This window comes from Cajanus cajan, chromosome 8 (assembly GCF_000230855.2).
Source record: "Cajanus cajan strain Asha chromosome 8, NIPB_CcT2T_4, whole genome shotgun sequence".
NCBI lineage: Eukaryota > Viridiplantae > Streptophyta > Magnoliopsida > Fabales > Fabaceae > Cajanus > Cajanus cajan.
The window spans coordinates 17,243,642-17,266,853 of NC_138524.1; the positions used below are offsets into that span (position 1 = coordinate 17,243,642).

At 31.5% G+C, this 23,212-nt stretch overlaps 1 protein-coding gene and 1 long non-coding RNA gene across 2 annotated transcripts; one reads left to right on the top strand and one right to left on the bottom strand.

Moving 5' to 3' along the window:
- The first annotated feature begins 2,947 nt into the window (after positions 1-2,947).
- LOC109792455 ((-)-germacrene D synthase) lies at positions 2,948-22,388 on the top strand. The gene is made up of 7 exons (XM_020351868.3): positions 2,948-4,548; positions 7,774-8,059; positions 18,741-19,116; positions 19,228-19,449; positions 19,529-19,667; positions 21,071-21,316; positions 21,640-22,388. The coding sequence occupies exons 1-7, from the start codon at positions 4,429-4,431 to the stop codon at positions 21,925-21,927; spliced, it is 1,677 nt and encodes a 558-aa protein (XP_020207457.2). The 5' UTR covers positions 2,948-4,428; the 3' UTR covers positions 21,928-22,388.
- LOC145950720 (uncharacterized) lies at positions 15,712-17,605 on the bottom strand. Its single transcript, XR_014428593.1, has 2 exons — positions 17,063-17,605; positions 15,712-15,989 (listed from the first exon to the last, which is right to left on the bottom strand). It is a non-coding gene; the product is annotated as an uncharacterized LOC145950720 (long non-coding RNA).
- Positions 22,389-23,212: the final 824 nt, after the last annotated feature.

Sequence of the window (23,212 nt, forward strand, 5' to 3'; positions counted from 1 at the left end):
TCATCATTAGAGTACGCACGAAGCACATAGTTATGACACATAACACACGTGTCTAGTTTGAATCAATTAAACTCTAATACCGCTAAATGTGACACCCTCTATCCCGCATATCATAACATATAAACAATAAATACTAAATAACATAATATTTCATAAATAAAAATAAACATGTCCAGTTAAAAAGTATCACATTTTTAACTTAAACAAACTAACATAACCAAATGAAATTGTAAGTTTATAAAACTAATGTTTTCAAAGTAAATCAACAAAAGAAACATCCTAACTAAGCTTAACTACGCCTCAATATCACATCCTATCAAAGCAACCCATCATTGAGGACTAGGCTTCATCATCAACATCCTCAACATCATGTTGATGATCATGTGCATAACAAACAAAAGAAACAACACAAAGCAAAAAGAGTGAGAAACATCGGCAAAAATACTAATTTGGTCCCTTATAATATTCTAAAATTTCAATTTAGTCCCACCTTAATTTTTTGTTTCAATTTGGTCCCAATAAATTAAATCGCTGCAATGTCGGACCTTCCGTCCAAATTTCTTAAACGGAGTTAACTGTTGGCTACGTGGATTCCACATAGATACATAGGTGGTAAGGTGTCACGTAATGCACCTGGAACGACCCTTTCTGAAACTAGAATGGCCCGTTCTGGTCCCAGAAAGCCAACTACAAACAGTCGATGATTATAGTTCACGCCCGTGATTCTAAATCACGATTGTGAATTGTTCAAGGAAAAAAAGTTCAAGGTACAAAACATTTCAAACACTAGATTTAGTAATATTTTCAATGGGGGATTGATAACTTTAATTGCTAAACATTTGGGCTAGCTATACACCATTTCTAGACCAATTGCAAGATATAGGAACTCATAAAAGTATTAATTATAATACTTGTTATGTAATGCAGTTTATCACTAAGGACACTAAAGACAATGGTGACAGGTTTTATTTCATTGTTAGTCAAACTTGAGTGAATCACTTACTACCAAATCGACACTATACAGTCAAGGATGAAATGACATGATTTTATTTCCCTCCTCAGTAATTTATTTGAACTATCTTAGTATTATGTTATAAATTTTTGTTTGTAGTCTCTGAACCATATTTCAATCTTTGAATTTATGTTATATTATGAATTTTTGTTTTCAATCTCTGAACCACATTGCTGCATTTTGTTGAACATACATTGATTTTCTAGAACGGCTCATTCTAAAAGCAGCACGACCCGTTCTGAATGCAGAACGACCCGTTCTGGTTTCAGAACTGGTTTCAGAACGGGTCGTTCCAAATGCATTAAAGAAGTAGGATGGGACCTTACCACCTATGCATCTATGTGGCATCCACGTGGCCAACAGTTAACTCCGTTAAAGAAATTTGGACGGAAGGTTCGACATTGTAGTGATTTAACTTAATAGGGACTAAATTGAAAAAAAAATTAAGGTGGGACTAAATTTAAAATTTAAAATATTATAAGGGACCAAATTAGTATTTTTGCCGAGAAATATCTCACTCTGGTTCACAATGTAAGAATGCAATTGGACAACTAAACACAAACAAAACATACATATATACATAACATATGCAGATTGTAACAGTAACATTTCACTCATTCATGACATAATAATAAAATAACACATAACATTAAGATGTTTATGTGATGGACATGAACTACATATTATCATGTATGTGGTACCAGTAAAACATCACATGGTGTATTGTTGTTATCAACACACAAAGTAGCCTGGAGTACATGTCAGATTACATTCTCAATGCACTCTCACTAAGAGGACATACTATCAAGGTCTAATTGAGATAACTGAGACACGCAAGATACATCCCATGCATACAAAGGGCGAGAGTGAGACTTCCAAACCAATCTATCCCTTAGCTTTTACTATAGGAGACCTTCTTTGTCTATGTACTCCATATCGACCCTTAAAAAAATCACTTTAATGCATATGATGCATGTCAAATAGACTCTATGCATAACAATTTACATGATCTTATTAATTCACATATAACATGCATTATGATAATCTCTTCATACAATCACCGATGCATTCTCATAGGATTTCTCACAAGAACACCAAAACATACAATTTCAAGCACAACTCAAAAATTACCAACACATACAAACTATTTATATCAATTAGAACATACAAGGAGAAACAGAGAACATAAAGACACATTTGGGAAAAATGTATCATAGATAGACATATAATAGAGACCAGAGTGGAGGTCAATCTCACTACTCAACATACAATCCTAACCCTTACAAGATAGGAGAGTTTTGTCCTTGCATAAGCATAACATACCTCTTATATGTGTAAATCGTGACATGTAATGTAATATAATGTGATTGAGTAATATCTTATTTTATTTTGTCTTCAAAAGTATTTATATTTATATTTATTTATTTGATGTAGAAAGGCATCACACTTTACCCTCCATGAGTAGTCCTTTATGAGATGTACAACCATTTTTGGATCAAATTTTTTTGCGTACTTTGTCCTCACTTGCACACTTTCAGGAAAAACTTATCAGAAAGTCACCTATTCATAAATCATTTTAAGTCGAACACAATTAACTGTATAGTTCTTAAGTGATGATCTATTAAAAGATAAATGTATCTTGTTGGTATAGGTAATATAAATTAATTCTTTTAAGTCATTATCAACTATACAATCTAATACATGTACAAATCTTAGGATCCCTGTCATTCTTATGTGTCTAAGAATTTTTAAGAAGATCACTCATCTCAAAGTCTCTGAAAATCAAGTATGTTTAACTGTGAAATTGTTAAGTAATGAGAGCTATTGAAAAATAGATGTATTTTTTTGGTATAAATAATATAAATTAATTCTTTTAAATCATTCTCAACTATAAAATTAGACACACAAAATTCAAAAGATAAGCAAAAGAATAAAATAAAGGAAAGAGTAAAAAACAAAACTACTTTAATAAGTCATTTATATATTTAAATATTTATTGATTATTTTTTATTTTAAATTTAATGTATAATATTAAATATTTCAAAAATTATTTATATAAATATTAATATATGTTAATAAATATTTAATATTTATATAATTTATATTAATATTTTTTATAAAAATATTAATTTATTAATACTAGTAAAGGATAGGGTACTTGTGCCTCTATTGAAAAATAAAATAAAAATGAAAAATAAATAAATGATTATATCTTATTGTGATCGTTTTTTTTTAGTTAATTAAGGGTATAACCATTTTTAAAAAGTGGAAACTAAAATAAGAGATATATTTTTTATATATAATTGTAGATAAATATTATTTATAATATATTATTATTTTAGATAAATTATTAAGAAATGTATTTGATTTTATTATATATTTGACCACGTATTGATGTAATATTTACATCCTTACATAAATAAATTACAAGTTCTAGAAAAAAAAAATATCACTGAACTAACACATTGCCAAATCACAATGAAAGTATGGGAAAATAGTCAGCGACTCGATTTGAATTTGCGTTCTCTGTGATATGAATTTGATATTTTTTGTGATTATTAAAATTTCCTTTAGACATATGTAATTAAAGAGATTTCTTGGAGCTAAAAATAAAATTTCTTTGATAGATCTTTAATAGTTCTTTTGATAAATAAAGTTTTTAATTAAATTGCATATTACTAAATTTTAACTAACAAATAAGTAAATAATAATGCTTAATTTGAGGATCTCTAACATGTTATTATCTTCCTACTCGATAATTTTAGATTTAAAATTTCAGATATTATATCTTACCTATCATTTTCTACATTAAAAAAGGAGAAAATACATTTAAGTCTAAATAAACATGAAATAAACATGATACATAAAGCATTAGGACTTTAAAGTCCCAAAATAAATGTCATTACTTGTTTGTGTGTATTCCAATTAAAAAAAAATATTTTTTCTCCTTATTTTATGTGTTTTCTTCTGCTTCTTCACTTTTTTACTTCTTTCTTTTTCCTTGATTATAAAAAAAACTAACATTGCAATTGAAAAAATAATAATTTCTATAAAAAAAATAAATATTAAACAACAATTCAATAAGAAAAAAACCATCAAAATTATTTAAAATAATTTTTTTTAAAAAAATCATATCACAACAACAACAATAAAGTTTTGTCATACTGGAAAAAGCCAACTACATGGATTACATATGCCATTTGACTTTGGGAAAACCCAACATAATAATTTATTTATTTTTAAATATCATATATTATTAAATTCATTTTAATTCAACATTAATGTACGCTAACCTGCTTAGAGACCATACTTTCTTGTCTTCGGTTTCCTATAAATCTTGAACATTTCGAAACTAAGCTTCAATACATCAACTAAATTATCTTACCTTTATCCTTATAATATATATTGCAAAGAAAATGTCTAACGTAGCCTCATCACTACAGGATGCAAAACCACCATCAAACTCAAGACCCATTGCAAATTTTCATCCTACCATTTGGGGAGATTATTTCCTTTCCTATGTTCCTAATTCCGAGGTATGTGCATATGTTATCTTTATATTATATGTTATCTTTATATTATATTTTATATGTTTACTTAAGATGTCAAACTTATACATATATAACACTTATTTTGGAATAAATCAGAATAGTGCACTAATTTTATGAATCTATATCTATCGAAGATATATATAAAAGTTTAATAATAAAAAAAATACGTAAGTATAATTCATATTCTCACAATTAACATTTATATATTATTTAAAAGCACAGCATATATTGTTAAAATAAAATGATTTAAAGAATTGTGGAATTAATAATTTTAAAATTACGTGAGATTTTATAAGTTGCATCATGTGAGGCGTGTCAACATGAACAAAATAAGTACTTCAGACACAAGTTTTAAACATTCCTATTACATGTCCATTCACATTAATCAAATGCAGGGATGAAAATTTGTATAAAAAACATTTTATTAAGATTATGTACATCAGTACATGAAATTCAAAAGTTAGCATACCATAAGTCATCGATTACACCGACTCATATATGAGAAAAGAGTAAAAGACCATTGTTTTTTTTCTCTAAATTTCATTCCAATTCATGTCGTGAGCATTGTTATAAGCGCCCAGTGGGCTGGCCTACTTGGAGGCCCAAACGTACAGTAAAGGCTCTAACATGGTTATCGGACTATTACCAATGGGCTCATTATTTTACTTCTTCAGTTGATGTAAGGCTTATTATAGCCATTACCAATTAAAACTTCTAGATCTTTTTCCTTTATATTGTGTTTGGTAAAAAAAAAAAAGAAATGAAGGAAAAAAAGAGAGAGAGAGAAAAGGAGAGAAGAGAAGTATAAGGAAGTAAAGGAAAATAGAATAGAAATAAAAGTTATTTAGTAAGAGAAAAATAGAAGAGAAATAGAGTGAAAGTTGATTATTTTTATAGATAATTTTGTTTAAAATAAATAAATATATTATTATTATTTAAATAAATAAATATATTTTTTATAAATAATTTTATTTAAAAAATAAATATTTTTATTATATTTATTATTATAATATTATTTTAATGAATAAATATAATATTCATAAATAAATTTCTTTAAAAATATAAATGAAAATTATTTTTTTATTATTATATTTATTTATTTTTATTATTTTTACTTTATCATATATCTATTTATATATATATATATAGACACATATATATTATATAACATAATCATCCTTTTATTTTAAATATAATAAATAAAAATTATATTCATCATATATATTATTATTAGTATTATTTAATTTTTTTATTATTTTTTTTTGTTTAACCAACTTCCCCACACTTACTCTCATTTTAGAGGGAAAGTTTCTTTGTGTGGATTCCACTAAAACATGCACACACTTCCCCCAATTCTTTTACCAAACAACTCTCATTTTTTAATTTTCACACACTTTTCTTCTCTTCCCTACTCTTTTTCTCTACTTCCCCTTTCCCAAACATACCCTAAGGGATCAAATTTAGGGATGAAAATGGGGTGAGGCAAATACAAGTTTCAATATCTTTGATTTCATTTTCGTCTCCATCCTCGTATCTTACACTCATCCCTATCTTCATACCTAACAAGAATGAAACTTGTGTCTCATCTTTGGCCCTGTTGAGTATCAAGTAAATTTGTATTCATTTCGTATTTGTCTAAAAATTAATTAAATATTACTTTTTTGCAAAAAAAATATAAATAAACAAAAAAATTCAACTTAGAGTAGCAATTAGAAAATTACATTAATTAAGTTTCATTTGAAATATATTTATAATAAAGTAAAAATTACATAAATGTCAAGTAAATTCTAAAATAAAAATTAAGTTTCTAAAAATTTAAAGTGGGTACGGGTACAAATACTAGACAAATATGTATATACTCATCCTCATTCACGTACCTGATTGATAAATCGAGTATTACCATACCTGTATCTAGTCAAACCAGATATTTCTCATCAAAGTCATGGTAGGTAGGTTTAAGCATTATCCACAAATACGAGTTTACTTACATTCCTAATCAATTTTTATTGACCGCTAGGAATTGTTTTTAAATTCCCTTTAAGTGTATCATTTTCTCTTCATGAATGAAATTGATGTTTATTAGTGGTTCTTTTCTTCTTTTATAGTTAAGGGGAAATTGCACTCACCTCCTGTGATGTATGTTTAAATGACACATATCTCTCTCCTAGTTTCTAAAAATTAATTATTCACCTCCCCTCTAGTTTTTAAAAATCACTTGCCTCCCTTAAAATGTCATTAATTAAAGTGAGAGAAAAAATAAATGTCAATTCATATTTTTCCAATCATATATGTATCTATTCTTTATTTATGAATTACATATAATAGTTTGTCTTCTTTATGAAAATTTTCATCGTTATTCAATTTTGAAAATAATAATTTCTCTATGCATTCTTTGAAATTGTTCATTGAAGTTAATTAGTATAGTTTTAAAATCGCAATACACATGATATTTATGATTTGATTTGGAAGTTGAAATTGAATAAAAGATCAAGATTCATTTAATTGTTGATACTTATATTAATAATTTGTTCTTATAGTACACAATTAGTGTTATTTTATTAAGGGGTTGATGTGTTGTCACTTAGATATATAAATAAATAAGGGAAGTTAGTATTTACTTGAAAACTAGAAGAGATCGATGTATGTGTTATTTAAAAAGACATCAAGAGTGGTTATAGCAATTTTCCCTATGATTAATGTTATAACCTAATACATTGCAAATTAGTAAAAAAAAAAAAGAAAGAAGAGAGAAAACTACCAAAATAGAAAGGAAAAAGGTTAAAAAGAAGAAGAAGAAAGATAGTATAGTTTTTCATACCGGAGCAGACATTAAAAACATAAAAGAAAATATAAAGGAAAAATGTATTATTAAGGTGTATAGTTAAGTAATTAAGTGTCACTCATAATATAACGATTTTCACTTATGCATAATTAACAACCTTTACTTAAAATGATATAATATGTACAAGTGATGGATGTTCAATTATGAGTGACACTTGTTTAAATTTTTAATTTTTAGTAAGTTTGAACCAATAATAAAAAAATGTAAAAAAATATGTTAAAGAATTTATTCTTATTTCTCTGAAAATAATACAGGTCCGTTAGCATAGCTTTCAAGTATAACATGCGTTTTTATATCCTGAATTGATTATTGATTTCTCACAACCAACCAAATGTTTCATATGCTACACTTTTCATAACTACTTGCAGGAAGATGATAGTCTCATGAAACAAGTTCAACTACTAAAAGAGGATGTGAGGAAGATGATTGTCTCTCCTATTGATAACGATTTATCTTTTAAACTAAATTTTATCAACGCAGTCCAACGCTTGGGTGTTTCTTACCATTTTGAACACGAAATTGGTGAAGCATTGCATCAAATTTACAACATTTCAATAACAAAGGATAATGATATTATTACTCACAATGATGATCTTTATCATCTTGCTTTACTCTTTCGATTGCTTAGACAACAAGGATATCATATTTCATCAGGTATGTCTTTATGCATTGCACCAAATTTAAATTTCAACAACCAATAATATGTCGTAGCTCACTATGCTGATCTTAAATTCTTTATTCGTGTTTATACTTTCCACGCTACATAGGTATTAGTGTTTCTGAATCTTTTTGTTACAAAACCTAAATAGAAATAACTCAATCATATTCAAATTGGTTTGAAACATAACATTCGGTATAGGGTATATATTTACATTTTTTAAAAAGAAAAATTAAAAAAAATATATTTATGAAAAATTAAAATGATTATGGCTAGCTAGCTACTAGAACTTGAAAGACTCACATAAAATAGAATTTAGCTTATTTTGTGATAGAATATGAGAATCACATACTGAATATCAAATAAAATGAACCTCTCAAATTATTGAATCATGGTATTGTTGGTACCGGAAAATGAATTCGGAGGCACTCGAAATATAGAGGTGCTTTAAATCCTAGGTGATCGGAAAATGGCAAAGAAGTTTCTGAGGAAGGACACGAAGACACTTTTCGAGAAACTCTCGAAATCATTGTACCAGGAAGGACACGAAGACACTTTTCGAGAAACTCTCGAAATCATTGTACCAGGAAGGACACGAAGACACTTTTCGTATATTCATTTATCATGCTATGATGTCATGGACTCAACTCATAAATGCATGCATGTGGCGCCATACGGAAGATTCACAATTCATCGTTGGTGACCCTAAGGTACACCTGGTTACATCACTGGTGACCCTAAGGTACACCTTGTTAGCATGTTACATCGTGGGTGACCCTAAGGTACACCTTATTAGTCGTGGGTGACCATAAGGTACACCTTGTTAGTCGTGGGTGACCATAAGGTACACCTTGTTAGTCGTGGGTATGCGGCCTCAGCGGCACACCTGGAGTAATATATGCATATGATGCATGTCATACATTCATAATCTCATGGACTCAACATTTAACTTATTACATAATTTCATTTAATACATCATGTCCTCATTTTTCATAGTCTCATAATCATAGTTTGTCTCAATAGTCCATTCTTAAGTCTCCTGTCATTTGTCCATATTTCACATGGTCATGTCATCAATACTCCTCATAAGGTCCGCACAGGAATTCACAGAGAGCATTCTTGTTCATATTAAAACTCATTTATTATTAACATTAATTTCATACTCATTTATTACTTTCAACAAAGAACAAAGTATAATAAATAGAAAATCGGACAGAACAACGGCAGAGTAGAGTAAATAGAAAATCAAACAGAACAACGGCACCTTCAACAAAGAACAAAGTAAAGTAAATAGAAAATCAAACAGAACAACGGCATCCTCAACAAGGAACAAAATAGAGTAAATAGAAAATCAGACAGAACAACGGCAAGGGATTGGGGGCCAATCCGACAAACAACTATCCAACAATTATCCCCACACCCCTGAGCGAGGTTCTCACTCCCCCCTTACCTGGATAAGCAGGAGCTGGAACTTGGGCAGGGCCTCCTCCTCTGGATTCCCTCTTCCTTTCTCTCTCTCTTTCTTTCTCTTTCTTTCTCTCTCTCTCTCTCTCTCTCTCTCTCTTCTCTTTCTCTCTCTAAAATTTCACTTTCTTCCTCTGTATAAAAATTTTCACCCCCTGCCCCTATTTATAGGCAATCTGACGCACCCGGAACGGCCCGTACTGATTTCGGAACGGCCCGTTCTGGATCCTTCAAACGTGGGCAAATTTCTCAACTGGAACGGCCCATTCCAAAACCGGAACGGCCCGTTCTCAAAAAGCAGAACGGCCCGTTCTGAAACCAGAACGGCCCGTTCTCAAACTCAGCAGAACGGCCCGTTCTCCCTCCGGAACGGCCCGTTCTCCTTGTTGGAACGGCCCGTTCTGGGCCCGTTCCCAACCTAAAATTTTAGCTTATTTTAAATGCTCAGAACGGCCCGTTCCACTTTCGGAACAGCCCGTTCCGAGTTACTCAAATGCCCCTAATACCTTTATAAAATTACAAAATGTGACACCCTCTACCCCATCATCAATTCACAATTAAATAATAAGAAAGATTTCTTTTTTTTTTCTTTTTGGGTAAATAAAATCTTTCATAGTTTAATAACATCTTTCATGTATAAAACAATTGTTTCAAATATTATAAGGTAGAAGATTCACATTCGTAACTCATCAATCATAAAAAGTCAACATATAAGTATTAAGATTCAAGAAATCATATAAAGGAAAATATAGATTAATTCCAGCAAAGGTGGCAGAGCCTCCTAGTTAGGAATTAATTTATAACTTTGAAATCATATAATAAAATAGTATAATAAAGATGTACATTTTGGTCTTTTCTCAGGAACGTTCAAAATTACATAAGAAGAGAAAATTAAAGCTTTTTAATATAATAACATCCAAAATAAACCTAGCTATGCCCGACGTCACATCCTATCAGAGCATGCCCCACTAAAGCCTTTAAGCCTCATCACCAACATCCCCATGATGCTGATCATCTGCAATATAATTTAAAACATATACAAAAACGACAAGGGAGTGAGAAACATCTCCCTCAGTTTCAGGTGAAGAATAAAGGTTAGATAGCACCCACACACACACAACAAATATAAGTCACATGTAAACAATACACATACATCATCAATATTACAAATACATTCATTTATCATGCAATGATGTCATGGACTCATCTCATAAATGCATGCATGTGGCGCCATACGGAAGTTTCACATATCATCACTGGTGACCCAAAGGTACACCTGGTTACATCACTGGTGACCCTAAGGTACACCTGGTTACATCACTGGTGACCCTAAGGTACACCTGGTTACAAGTTACATCACTGGTGACCCCAAGGTACACCTCGTTAGCAAGTTACATCACTGGTGACCCCAAGGTACACCTCGTTAGCAAGTTACATCACTGGTATGCGGCCTCAGCGGCACACCTGGAATAATATATGCGTATGATGCATGCCATACCATCATAATCTCATTGACTCAATATTTAACTTGTTACATAATTTCATTTAGTACATCATGTCCTCATTTGTCATAGTCTCATAATCACATGTCTCAATAGTCCATTCATATGTCTCATGTCATTTGTCCATATTTCACAAGGTCATGTCATAAATACTCCTCTTAAGGTCCGCATAGGTATTCACAGAGATCCAGAGAGCATTCTTATTCATATTAAAACTTATTTATTATTAACATTAATTTCATATTCATTTATTACTTTCAACAAAGAACAAGGTAGAGTAAATAGAAAATCAGACAGAACAATGGCACTTTCAACAAAAACAAAGTAGAATAAATAGAAAATCGGACAGAACAACGGCACCTTCAACAAAAAGCAAAGTAGAGTAAATAGAAATTTATACAGAACAACGGCACCTTCAACAAAAAGCAAAGTAGAGTAAATAGAAATTTAGACAGAACAACGGCAAGGGATTGGGGGCCAATCCGACAAACAACTATCCAACAATTATCCCCACACCCCTAAGTGAGGTTCTCACTCCCCCCCTTACCTGGATAGGCGGAGTTGGAACTTGGGCAAGGTCTCCTCCTCTGGATCCCCTTTTTCTTCCCTCTCTTTCTTTCTTTCTTTCTTTCTCTCTCTCTCTCTCTTTCTCTCTCTCTCCTCTTTCTCTCTCTAAGGTACCAAATTTTCACCCCCTGCCCCTATTTATAGGCCTCCTGGCGCAACCGGAACGGCCGTACTGATTTCGGAACGGCCCGTTCCGGATCCTTCAAACGTGGGCAAATTTCTCAACTGGAACGGCCCGTTCCAAAACCGGAACGACCCGTTCTCAAAAAGCAGAACGGCCCGTTCTGAAACTAGAACGGCCCGTTCTCAAACCCAGCAGAACGGCCCGTTCTCCCTCCGGAACGGCCCGTTCTCCTTGTTGGAACGGCCCGTTCTGGGCCCGTTCCCAACCTAAAATTTTAGCTTATTTTAAATGCTCAGAACGGCCCGTTCCACTTTCGGAACAGCCCGTTCCGAGTTACTCAAATGCCCCTAATACCTTTATAAAATTACGAAAATGCCATCAATAATTACGAAAATGCCATTACTAATAAAAATATCCTTTTAAGGAAATTGGGGTGTTACAATTCTCCCCTCCTTTTAGAAATTTCGTCCCCGAAATTTACCTGAAAACAAAAATAGATAAGTTTCTCGCGTCTTGCTTTCTAACTCCCATGTAGCACTTTCTTCAAAATTTCCTTATTGATGTACAACTCTATCAATCTCTCCAAGAAATGTCTAATGTTAATAAGTTCAAGGTGAGCAGACCTGGTAAGCCTATTCATTAATCCAAATAAGATCAAATTTCTTAAGAATATCATACATAACTACAACTAAATCCATAGATATAGAATCTTATTTTCAAATTAGAACGTCTAAAGGTTGTATTAAATCTGAAAGTTTTTTGTGTTCGACCTTAGCTTTCTAACATACTAAGCAAGCATACACAAATTCCTCCACTTCCTCCGTCATCTTAGGCCACCAAAACATCTTCTCAAGATATTGATACATCTTAGTAACTCCTAGATGAATACTAAGACTGCTCTTATGACCTTCTTCCAAGATTGATCTCTTAAGTTCTGGCACATTTGGAATATACAACCCATCCTTAAATCTCAACACTTCATCCACTCCAAATTTAAACTTACTTTCTACACCTTGATTCAACTTCTCTACTTCTCTTTAGACCATCATGTTTCCGCTGCGCCACTCTGATACATTTCAGTAACTCTTAAATAAATGCTAAAAATATTCTTATGTCCTTTCTCTAAGATCATCTTCCTTAATTTGGGTTTACTAGGCACATAGATTATATCCTTGTATCCCGAAACACCATCAACTTCCACTTGTAAAAGGCTATTTATATTCCTACCAATCTTTTTCACTTGGGTCACTAAGAAAGAATCTAACTCCTGAGTCTTCTAATCTCATTATTAATCCTTTCAACATATTCAATTCAATGTTCCTAAGGGTGAGCTCATACATCATGCTTAAGTTTCTAATCTACTCAATCAAACTCAACCCTTATATCATCAAAATGATAGATAAATGCTCATCCTACTCAGGACATTTGTCACCATATTAGTTTAACTTGTATAATCTTCTCCAATGATTAGGCACCTAATTGTAAGTTCACTATGTACTCATACTCGGTCTTCAAGTCTTACCACTTTATTTATACTCCAAGAAAACTCTTATTCACTACCTTGTCCTATAATCTCATACCTGGCCACCAAAATGAATCGACTAATATACTTATTCAATATCCTTTGAATAATCCATTCGTTAATCGAGTCATACATAGTCCCTTACTACTAGGAGTAATTTCACAAATCAAACTTAAATTCCTAACTTGAGCCAAAAGATATATCTCTTTGACCATAAAGAAAGATAAATATAGATATTTCCTATTCAAAGCATCGACTGCTATAGGTTTACCCAGATAACAACTAAGATTAAAATCTTAATCCTTACAATTTCCAACTATCTCTTCTATCTCATATTCAATTCCTTCGGATCAAACAAATATTTAAGATCCTTATAATCACTAAATATCTCAATAATGTTTCTAAAATCTCAAGCGTAACTATTACAACTTCTAATTCAAGGTAATTTCTCTCATGAATTTTCCATTTCCTAGATGCTTAAAAACATAAGTTACTACCTTTGCATCAATAATCCACCCAAACCTGTCTTCAAAGTCATCACTATATCCCACATAAGACTTACTAGAGTCAGGTAATATTATCACTAGTCAATTTTGCCATAAGAGTTAGAACTACTCTTATACTTACTATCTCACATAAAGACAATACCCCTCATAGTGAATGTAGTCAAGGGCAATGTTATCCTAGAAATTCTTTCAATAAATCTCCAATAGTAAGCCTCATAAAACTTTTATTCTCGCTAACTTGCTTAGATATCTCTCTGCTTAAACATAACTTCTACCTAAGACAGATTCATGTTCACCTTAACTGAAATTTACAGGGACTAGAAAACTTAACATACAACCGTCTTGGATATATCTTCACCTTCAACTACAATATGATCATATCACATCCTAAGATCAATATCACTAACCATACAACATTCACCATTTGATCCCTAAGGTCTTCTATTCACATATCGACATACATGCACATCAAGTCATATTAGAATGCCTACTTTAAACCTTCATATATATCATCCATAAGCATGTACATGAACAACCTTTACCACATAGCATCATATAACCTTAAACAACCTCTCAATCTACACGAAAACACCTCAAAACATGTCAATTCTTATCCTTGCATTGCCTACTAACCCGAAAACATTATTATACAGACTAACTTCTATTTTTAACAACTATCAAAGAAAACAACACATAAAGAGTTCTACTCATCCACGTGATATCAACCTATCACTAAGTGAATAGGCTACAACTCTTAGGGAGACATGAGATTTTAAAAAAACAAATCATCTTCTTAGCTAAAGAAAACTTCAAAAATCACAACAAATATATTCAGTGCTTACAACTATACCTCTGATTACCAAAGCAGCTATACTGGAGTTCTAGACCTCCGTTTTACCTGATTCCAATTCCATTAGAAAGATAACATCCAAGGCTACCACTTTCCTGAAGACTAACAAAAATTCTAATTTTGTCAGTATAGCACTTGTACTGTCACAACAAAACATCTCCTACACCAGACAACAATAGTGTATCAACATCTAAAACCACAAAAATACCTCAATCCTTCCAAACTTACTCCTTTCCTCCTGAAATTCATATCAAAGTTTCCCACTACAAATCTAAACCAAATAACTCACCTATTCAGTACAAAAGGCTTAGAAAATAAAATTTTCATGCAACCATCAAACTCTAAAAATCATCAACACTTCAATCTCTCCTTAAGAATACCAAAACTCCAATTCTCAACATACCTCATCTTTGGATTCAATTGCTACAACTATAGCTTTCAAAAAATTTCACCAATCATAAATTCTTAATACACTTTAAAATAAATCAATGTCTTACCCAAATCTAAGGCCTCAATAGTTCCCACAATATTAACAACACATTTCGTCTACCACTACTCGCACATATGCTTGCAACACAAGCGATATTACTCAACCACCACTTCTTACGTAAGTATCAAACAATTAAGCAATCATAAGAATGAAGAAGAAAGGTCATAATGGTATTAGCTGACACTATCATGACTATCATTCCTCTAATTAAAAAAAATAAAAAAATAACTTAACAATATCAAACTTTACAATATCAACACAAGGAGAACATCATCATCATCATTATCAAAGCAAAACATCATCAAAGCAAAGCATCACCAAAGTATACGACAAACAAAACAATGTCAGAGTACACAACAGAATCTCGATAAGTCACGGCCGATTAGATCGACCTGCTTTGATACCACTAAATGTGACACCCTCTACCCCATCATCAATTCACAATTAAATAATAAGAAAGATTTCTTTTTTTTTCTTTTTGGGTAAATAAAATCTTTCATAGTTTAATAACATCTTTCATGTATAAAACAATTGTTTCAAATATTATAAGGTAGAAGATTCACATTCGTAACTCATCAATCATAAAAAGTCAACATATAAGTATTAAGATTCAAGAAATCATATAAAGGAAAATATAGATTAATTCCAGCAAAGGTGGCAGAGCCTCCTAGTTAGGAATTAATTTATAACTTTGAAATCATATAATAAAATAGTATAATAAAGATGTACATTTTGGTCTTTTCTCAGGAACGTTCAAAATTACATAAGAAGAGAAAATTAAAGCTTTTTAATATAATAACATCCAAAATAAACCTAGCTATGCCCGACGTCACATCCTATCAGAGCATGCCCCACTGAAGCCTTTAAGCCTCATCACCAACATCCCCATGATGCTGATCATCTGCAATATAATTTAAAACATATACAAAAACGACAAGGGAGTGAGAAACATCTCCCTCAGTTTCAGGTGAAGAATAAAGGTTAGATAGCACCCACACACACACAACAAATATAAGTCACATGTAAACAATACACATACATCATCAATATTACAAATACATTCATTTATCATGCAATGATGTCATGGACTCATCTCATAAATGCATGCATGTGGCGCCATACGGAAGTTTCACATATCATCACTGGTGACCCAAAGGTACACCTGGTTACATCACTGGTGACCCTAAGGTACACCTGGTTACAACACTGGTGACCCTAAGGTACACCTGGTTACAAGTTACATCACTGGTGACCCCAAGGTACACCTCGTTAGCAAGTTACATCACTGGTGACCCCAAGGTACACCTCGTTAGCAAGTTACATCACTGGTGACCCCAAGGTACACCTCGTTAGCAAGTTACATCACTGGTATGCGGCCTCAGCGGCACACCTGGAATAATATATGCGTATGATGCATGCCATACCATCATAATCTCATTGACTCAATATTTAACTTGTTACATAATTTCATTTAGTACATCATGTCCTCATTTGTCATAGTCTCATAATCACATGTCTCAATAGTCCATTCATATGTCTCATGTCATTTGTCCATATTTCACAAGGTCATGTCATAAATACTCCTCTTAAGGTCCGCATAGGTATTCACAGAGATCCAGAGAGCATTGTTATTCACATTAAAACTTATTTATTATTAACATTAATTTCATATTCATTTATTACTTTCAACAAAGAACAAGGTAGAGTAAATAGAAAATCAGACAGAACAATGGCACTTTCAACAAAAACAAAGTAGAATAAATAGAAAATCGGACAGAACAACGACACCTTCAACAAAAAGCAAAGTAGAGTAAATAGAAATTTATACAGAACAACGGCACCTTCAACAAAAAGCAAAGTAGAGTAAATAGAAATTTAGACAGAACAACGGCAAGGGATTGGGGGCCAATCCGACAAACAACTATCCAACAATTATCCCCACACCCCTAAGTGAGGTTCTCACTCCCCCCTTACCTGGATAGGCGGAGTTGGAACTTGGGCAGGGTCTCCTCCTCTGGATCCCCTTTTTCTTCCCTCTCTTTCTTTCTTTCTTTCTTTCTCTCTCTCTCCTCTTTCTCTCTCTAAGATTTTCACTTCTTCTCCTCTGTACCAAATTTTCACCCCCATGCCCCTATTTATAGGCCTCCTGGCGCAACCGGAACGGCCGTACTGATTTCGGAACGGCCCGTTCCGGATCCTTCAAACGTGGGCAAATTTCTCAACTGGAACGGCCCGTTCCAAAACCGGAACGGCCCGTTCTCAAAAAGCAGAACGGCCCGTTCTGAAACCAGAACGGCCCGTTCTCAAACCCAGCAGAACGGCCCGTTCTCCCTCCGGAACGGCCCGTTCTCCTTGTTGGAACGGCCCGTTCTGGGCCCGTTCCCAACCTAAAATTTTAGCTTATTTTAAATGCTCAGAACGGCCCGTTCCACTTTCGGAACAGCCCGTTCCGAGTTACTCAAATGCCCCTAATACCTTTATAAAATTACGAAAATGCCATCAATAATTACGAAAATGCCATTACTAATAAAAATATCCTTTTAAGGAAATTGGGGTGTTACAGAGAAACTCTCGAAATTATTGAACTAGGAAGGATGCTGCTCAAGAGAAAGACTCACAGCCTCGCAACCTCTCAAAGTACAAGAAAAATCAGGAAACACTCGAGTAGTATATTTTTCGTTGGTTACTCGAAATCCCAAGAATCCGGACATACGCGAACACACTTCGCAACCTCTCGGAATGAAGAACTTAAAGGAGACACGATTTAAGAGCGGTTGAAGTAAATCATGGGATAAGTTTCAAAGGCTGCAGAACGGTTTGGGGAAGTTAATGAGCAGTTCCAAGAGTTATCCAAAGACGTGCCCGAGAATAAGCCACGAGGTTGAGGTGGAAGTTTAGAACGGTTATGCACTTCCGGGGCACGTCAGAAACAGTTACCTTTCCCAAATCTTTTTTTATAAATTAAACGAGCCATGCTCGTAGCAGGAGGTCGAAAATCTAACTCCCACAATACTTCACATGCACTCCGCAGCCTGTGCATAAGGCATACTGTGCGTACGAGACAGTTTTGGGTACGATTTCTCGACCACCTTTCTTTTTCCTTTTTTAGGAGTAGCATAGCATAGCATAATCTAGTCTAGTGTAGTGTAGTCATTCTAAACACGTTTCGTTACCCTTACGAATTGTAATTCTGTTACCATTTAATGAAAACTCTATTTCTTACTTGTACGATTTTATTTTTTTCACTGAAAGTCTTTAATTCTGTCATATCACGAACACGCATAAATTGAAACGTGAAATCGTGCTAGTTCGAATAAAAAGAAACCATAAAACGAAATCCACCGTAAACAAGTATACATATATTCTGGGTTAGGGTTAAGTTTCTCTAAATTTTCCAAACAACCAAGAATATAATAATTCAGTTCAGTATATTTTAAACTAAATGAAACTATTATTTGATTCAAAGAAGATTTTCGCCCTTCGATCGGATGTGGTGGATTGGGCTTATAGATGACCTAAAGCCACATGTACGAATTGTTTTACTTAAAATGTGCATTGAATTAATTGTGTAACAGAATCCAGGTATAATCATTGCATAATTTATATATATATCACCTTGGAATTTAACACAAGTTATTTGTTAACTGAATAGATGTATTTCGCAAATTCAAGGACCAATCTGGAAACTTCAATGAAAGGCTAGCCAATGATATGCAAGGAATGTTGAGCTTGTATGAAGCTGCTCAACTAAGATTACAAGGAGAAGAGATACTCGAAGAAGCACATAACTTCACTCTCATTCAGTTAAATAAGTCAGTAACCACCCAATTAAGTCCTTTTCTTGAAGCACATGTGCACCATAGCTTAGGACAATCACATCGCAGAGGAATTCCTAGGCTGGAGGCAAGATCTTATATTTCTTTCTACCAAGAAGATCTCTCCCACGATGAAAAATTGCTGACATTTGCAAAACTAGATTTTAATATGTTGCAGGAGCAACATAAAAAAGAAGCCAGCGATTTAACCAAGTAACATGCATCTTCCTCAAAAGTATGATATGTCATAAAATGATTAAAGTGAAATAAATAAATCCAAATCTTGGGCCCCTTTTAGAAATTAATTTTGGATTTTGTATTCAGGTGGTGGATTAAAGATTTGAATGTTTCAACAAAAATGCCTTTTGCACGGGATAGGATTGTAGAAAGTTGCTTTTGGATTTTAGCAGTCTACTTTGAGCCACAACATTCTCTTGCTAGAAGGATAATGATGAAAGTAATTGCTATATCATCCATCATTGACGATATATATGATGCTTATGGAACCATTGATGAGCTAGAGCTTTTCACCAATGCAATAGAGAGGTTAGTCACATCAACATGACATATATTTTCATTCTAGTTCTTCAAATAAAAATAAAGTCAACCTTCTAATGACTAGCAGGTGGGATATTTGCTCTTTGGTTGATCTCCCAGAATACATGAAACTTTGTTATACATCCCTTTTGGATATTTTTGAAGAAATAGAACAAGAGTTGAGAAAACAAGGGAAAGAACACTTCGTCAAATATGCTAAGCAAGAAGTATGATTATTTATTTATTTATGTATTGCATTAGTTACTAGTTAATTTTTTAATTTTATTTTTCGTTGGCACCAAAATAAGTAAAATGTATATCCAATCCCATTAGACTATTTTTGTCACTATATTTTGCATTTTTACATTTCTTTACTTTCTGATTAATGTGGTTTTGAATTGTTAGAAGACTTTAGGAAAAATGAATTATAGCTATGTACAATCAAAGATGCAAATAAACAATTTCTCTATTTCTATGAGCCAGTCTATGTGAGGACCAAAATTCTTGAGTGTATTTGAATAGGGGATTTAAATAGAGTAATTTATTTGTTTGAAGAATTTCAAGTTTTTTGAAGTGAAATATTTTGATTGGATAAAAAATTTACAAAGAATTTGAAATTCAAGTATTTATGAAATTCTTTAAAATAATAGAACTTCAAATTCTCCTAATAAAGTAAGAATTTAAAATTTTTCATATTTTTTTTTATTTCACTTATATATTTTATCTTATCTTTTCATGTTTTTAATTACTGAATATTCAAAAATATTTTTAAAATCATTAAATATTATCTAAAATTATTTTTTAAAACTATTAAACATTTAAAATTAATTGGCTAGTATATACTTTTATAAAATTTAATTTAAAAATCTCAACATATAGATATATTTTTAAAATCAATTTTACCATGATGAAATCAAATTATGATCATATCCAAACTAATAATTTAAAATTTAAGAAATTTGAATTGACTTATCTAAATAAAATATTTTAAGAATGATAGAAATTGAAATCAAAGTAATTTAAATATTAACAATTTTAAATTCCTTAAATTTGTAAACTTCTCCATCCAAACACACCATTAACAAATTTGAATTCACATACTAGTATCAAATGGTAGAGTTGGTCAAATGTGGATTTGCTAATCTTCATATAAAAACTCAGACCCACAATAGATTAGACGTGGTTCAATTTTAGCTAGTGAATGAAAATTAAGCAATAAACATTTTATTAATTACAATAATCTCAACTTTTTACCATGGTGTATAACATACTCTAATAAAATTTATTTTCTATTTAGAAAATAAAATAAAATATATGGTACCACTAGAATTATTCTAATAGGTGGGAGAAATTGAAAGGAATTGAAATAATAGAAACTTGAGAATCTAAATTTAACTTTTATTATTATCATCTTTGTAATCTTTCTTAACTTTATAAAAAAAATGTATTCTTTATCATTAGAGTTTTTAATAATTATGACTTGAATTTAAAGGCTTTGAATCAAATTCTAATTTTAATGTATTCCTAAGACAATCATTTGAGATACCCTTGTATAAAAAAATCTTCTTATAAACAATCAAAAGTATGGAACATAACTTTCAGTATCATATATTTTTTATTTTAACTCTAGGTGAAAAGACTAGCCCAAGCATACATAACTGAGGCAAGATGGCTTCATTGCAATCATATACCGACAGTAGAAGAGTACATGAAAGTTGCAACTATGTCATGTGGTTATGCTATGCTCACAACTGTATCTTTCCTTGGCATGGAAGATACAACAGAGGAGGTCCTCAAATGGGCAACCAGTGACCCAAAAATTATTGTAGCTGCTTCAATTATCTGTAGGCTCATGGATGACATTGTTGGAAGTGAGGTACAAACCTGACACCAATTGTTATTGCTATATTTTTTAAAGCATTATGTCATATATGGTGAATTTTACTTGTTGGAAAAAGAAGATAATATTGCTCGTATCCAAATATTAGAGCTACTGGGTTTAAAATATGAAGCACAGGGAGCCATTTGGTTTTAAAATATGGATCAAACATTTTGATTTGCCATTTGGTAAAATAGTCACTCATTCCTAAATTTTTAAGTCGGGAAAGGAAAGACATAATAATTTTGCTGACTATTAAATAAAAAATAAAATTCAGTCATTAGGATTCATGTTAATTTTCTTCTATTATGTTCATGTAGTTTGAGCAAAAAAGAGGACACGTTGCCTCAAGCCTAGAATGTTATATGAAGCAACACAATGCATCAAGGCAAGATGCCATTGAAGAACTACTTAAGGAGGTTGAGAAAGCTTGGAAGGACATTAATGAGGCATGCCTTAATCCTACCCAAGTACCAATGAGTTTTCTTCTACGTGTTGTCAACCTTGCGCGGGTGATGGATGTGCTTTACAAAGAAGAAGATAGTTATACAAATGCGGGGGGATTAATGAAAGATTACATCAAAGCTATACTAGTTGACAAGATATAAGCTAGAAGCTTGCTTATATATATATATATATATATATATATATATATATAATAAATCTTAATGCGGGGGGATTAATGAAGGATCTGTTTACTCTAGGAGTAAGTCTACTTAGACTTGTTCCGTTTAATAACTTGTGTTCTATATAAAATTTCAACGATCTAACCTTTAAATTTAAAGTTCTTAATGCATAGATCAAGTTTGCAAATTTTAAAAAAATTTAAAATTATTTGATACCTCGTTTCATTAATTCAAATCAATTTATAAAATGATTTTATGATTATCCGTCAATTTAAATTAATGAAATGAAGTATCAAATGATTTTCAAAATTTCTAAAAATTTGCAGACTTGATCTATGCATTAAGAACTTTAAATTCAATGGTTGGATCGTTAAAATTTAATGTAAAACATGAGTTCTTGAACGGAGTAAGTCTAGGTAGACTTACTCCTAAAATAAACGGAGTCCTCCTCATATATATATATATATATATATATATATATATATATATTATAAATATATCGATGATGTTTTCCTTGAATTCATGTAATATTTGTAACACCTATTTTTAGAGTTCTAAATTTAATAATAAAATAATATCTTTCTTATAGATTATTAATGCAACTACATAATTAATAATATTTATCATAAAAATAAAAGAAAATTCCATGAATTAATGTACATATAGTTAGATTATATACATCACATATTATTCTAAAATATTTACAATAACGTACTTATTTACAAACTATTTTTTTCACACTTCCACTATAATAATTACATTGGAGGTGGAAACAAGGGTTATAATAGGATTGATAACTTTGACAGGTGGTAAAAAAGAAAGTCACTATAATAGGTTCATCAATAATAGTAGGAATCTCTTTGATAGAAAAAAAAAATATAAAGGGAGACAATCCTATTCCTTGAAAAGTAATAGAATTAGAAACTACATCTATATTCCAATTTCCTCCAAAAAAAATAGCAGAAATAACAATTGTAAAAGGGCTTGTAATTACTAGTAAATCAATCTATTTTGCATTATATTTAATTTAATTATAAAATAAAGAAAATAAGGAGTGAGAACAATTATCTAATAATATAAATAAATTAATAGAATTTACATAATTATTTGTAACCAATATTAAATATATAATTTAGATTTTTTTTAGTGTAATTTGAATTATTTTTGTAGTGATTAAACATGATAAATGAGTTTTATTATAATCTTAAATAACAAAAGGATATTTCACCTTAAGTTTTTATTTATTTAAATTCTTAAAGTTAAACTA